Source organism: Branchiostoma floridae, unplaced genomic scaffold, assembly GCF_000003815.2.
Source record: "Branchiostoma floridae strain S238N-H82 unplaced genomic scaffold, Bfl_VNyyK Sc7u5tJ_1515, whole genome shotgun sequence".
Lineage (NCBI taxonomy): Eukaryota > Metazoa > Chordata > Leptocardii > Amphioxiformes > Branchiostomatidae > Branchiostoma > Branchiostoma floridae.
The window spans coordinates 11,637-14,731 of NW_023365739.1; the positions used below are offsets into that span (position 1 = coordinate 11,637).

Consider the following 3,095-nt stretch of genomic DNA (forward strand, 5'->3'; position numbering starts at 1 on the left):
GCACGTATCCGGGTACAGCAAGCGACAGCCGCACTCTCTGTAGCTTCATCCGCACCCACAAAAGCTATATGGCCGCCGGCATTGTCGTGCTGCTAAGCTTGGTCGCTGTGGGACTCGCCCCTCTGACGTTCATCAATAAGGAGGTAAACACCACTGTACCACAAAGCTTGTTGTAAATCAATCTTTCTGACTCTGATTCTGTTTTGATTAGTCTATCAAGCCATAACTTTCTTCTACTTTTTCATTTGACTTTTTTTTTACATTTGGTATTCTGACTTAAGTATATATGTTTATACGTTTACAGGAGATATCTGAACTGTCCACCGCTTTTAACGCCCTCAAGCGCGAGCAAGACGAAATGTCTACCACTGTTGATGCCTTGAAGCGCAACCAAGACGACATGCGCCAACTGTCCACCACTGTTGACTCCTTGAAGCGCGATTTTGACGCCTCAAAACGCCGCCAAGACGACTTATCCACCACTGTTAACGCTTTGAAGCATGACCTGGACAAGGAGCGAAATCAAACGATCGCTTTGGAGCCGCGTCTCCACGAGATGAGTAAGAAGTTACGTAAGTTGGGTTCCTGTTGCTTTATGCAAATGACTTACATATTTGCAGAGTTTATGCACGATACTGTTCACCCTCAACTAACCTACACATGTCACATGTATGAAGTTCCCATCATTTAACAGTGGTTTTATAATTTTCTTATTAATTATGCAAATCATTCCCTCATTTGTATGTTTGGTATCTGTTTATAGTCCACCTGCAATGATTTACTTGTGTTATATCTATTGAAGTTCAATTATGGAAAACAACGGAATGCATTATACATTTACGTCATTGATCATGCAAATTAGGTCCTCATTTGAATAATGTGCAAATAAGTGCGTCTATCTTTACCTAATCGACCTGCATGCCTGAAATGATTGAAATTCGTCGTTCCTTTCTTCAGTTATTCTCTTTTGAATGTTTTGACAAAATACCCCTGCAGTTCCAAAATTAAATGCTAGGGGCCCAAACTTTGTCCTGACGTCAAACTCTATCTGGCACCCAAATGTCAAGACCATATCATGTCCTGGACAGGAGATACTTAGAAAGACTGCAGTAATAGAATATTCTCATCAATTATGTAACTACATGCATTTAAAACTATTTCTCTCTTGAGTTACTAGTATCTTTATCGGAATTTTTTCACTCAAATACCCCTGCAATGCCGCCCGAACTAGGGGGCCCACTCTTACGTCACTTCTTCCTGAGCACACGGGCTATCTAACACCCAAAAGTCGTGACCATAGCTTGTTCAGAACACTAAACAGCGCAAACGTTCCACTGCAGTGCTAAGAGAAGCCGCCAGGGGGCAAACATCTAATCATTTCCAGTTTTGTCACACCCTCCGAACACACCAATCCATTCAGCCGTCCTTGAGTTACTTTGTTGACCAACAGACAGACAGACAGACAAATGCTGCTGAAAATAGAACCTCCGTGTTATATACTTCATGGAGGTAATAATACATAACTACGTCTACGATGCGGCAATTATGACTTTTTTTCCAATTTCATGAACCAGACTTATGCCAGGAGGGAGATGGGTCATCCTACCGAGGAACAGTCTCTGTAACCAAAACAGGCAAGACGTGCCAACGCTGGGACACGCTGGTACCCCATGTACACCACTACGGGCCTGTCTACCGTATTTTTCATCCATCAGACGGACTGAAGGAGAACTACTGCCGGAATCCGGGCAGAGAAGGTACCGTGGGAGTTTGGTGCTACACCACGGATCCCGGCACCAGATGGGAGTATTGTGACGTACCAGTGTGTGGTGCGGTCTGAGTCTGACGCACCAGTATTTGGTATGGCCTGAGTCTAAAATGATGTTTCTGACCTTTTGTGTTAATGCACCATGCAGTCGTTAGCGTGAGTGAGGCCTCTACAAATACCTGAGTTTTCTGGTTTTTTCTTATTGTATACGAATTTTCTTATTGTATGCTAGTTTTCTTGATTGAATATTTGTATCTTATCTTTCTGATTGTATACAATTTTTCTGATTGTATATCAATTTTTCTGATTGTATATCAGTTTTCTGATTGTATACCTGTTTCCTGATTGAATACTAGTTTTCTTCATTGTATTTCAGTTTTCTGATTGAATACCAATTTTTCTTATTGAATACCATTTTCTTTTAATGGTATGCCATGGCCTGTTTTCTAATTGTATTCTTAGTTTTCTGTCTGTATAATAGTTGCTTTTAAATTGATTGTATACCATTTTTTTATTGAATGCCAGTTTTCTGTTTGGATACTAATTATCTTTCTGATTGTATACAATTTTTCTGATTGTATATCAATTTTTCTGATTGTATATCAGTTTTCTGATTGTATACCTGTTTCCTGATTGAATACTAGTTTTCTTCATTGTATTTCAGTTTTCTTATTGAATACTAATTTTTCTTATTGAATGCCATTTTCTTTAATAGTATGCCATGGCCAGTTTTCTAATTGTATTCTTAATTTTCTGCCTGTATAGTTGCTTTTAAATTGATTGTATACCATTTTTTTATTGAATGCCAGTTTTCTGTTTGGATACTAAATTTTTATTGTGTAACCGTTTTGTACAAGTAATGTCTTTTTACCTTCCCATCATGCAATGCGTGCATATCATTAATATCACTAGCCAGGGAATTGTGCCATGTAAAATCATTGTGTCCCAACTTCACCAAACACCAGTGTTTTCTGAAAATACTATTGATTGATGATATCATACTACTTATGCATCAGAAAAACACAAATGCACCAAAAAGCACCCATGGGAAAGTAAAGAAAATTATGTTTTGAATTGTTTTTGTAATAATTGTTGACAAATATCATTTTCTTTAACTTCCAATGGGTGCTTTCTGAAAATACTATTGATTGATGATATTATACTACTTGTGCATCAGAAAAACACAAATGCACCAAAAAGCACCCATGGGAAAGTAAAGGAAATGATGTTTGTTGAATAGTTTTTTGTAATAATTGTTGGCAAATATTATTTTCTTTACTTTCCAATGCTTTTTGGTGCATTTGTGTTTTTCTGATGCACAAGTAGG

General features: G+C 38.1%; 1 protein-coding gene across 1 annotated transcript; it reads left to right on the forward strand.

The window, feature by feature from the left end:
* On the forward strand, positions 1–1,994 carry LOC118407991 (plasminogen-like). Its single transcript, XM_035808595.1, has 3 exons — positions 1–143; positions 305–572; positions 1,575–1,994. The coding sequence occupies exons 1-3, from the start codon at positions 69–71 to the stop codon at positions 1,838–1,840; spliced, it is 609 nt and encodes a 202-aa protein (XP_035664488.1). The 5' UTR covers positions 1–68; the 3' UTR covers positions 1,841–1,994.
* Positions 1,995–3,095: the final 1,101 nt, after the last annotated feature.

Excerpts from the sequence above, each read along its gene's own strand:
- LOC118407991 (XM_035808595.1), top strand. The coding sequence starts at position 69 with ATGGCCGCCGGCATTGTCGTGCTGCTAAGCTTGGTCGCTGTGGGACTC. Across the intron at positions 144-304 it reads TGACGTTCATCAATAAGGAG|GAGATATCTGAACTGTCCAC; the intron begins GTAAACACCACT and ends ATACGTTTACAG. Across the intron at positions 573-1,574 it reads CGAGATGAGTAAGAAGTTAC|ACTTATGCCAGGAGGGAGAT; the intron begins GTAAGTTGGGTT and ends TTCATGAACCAG.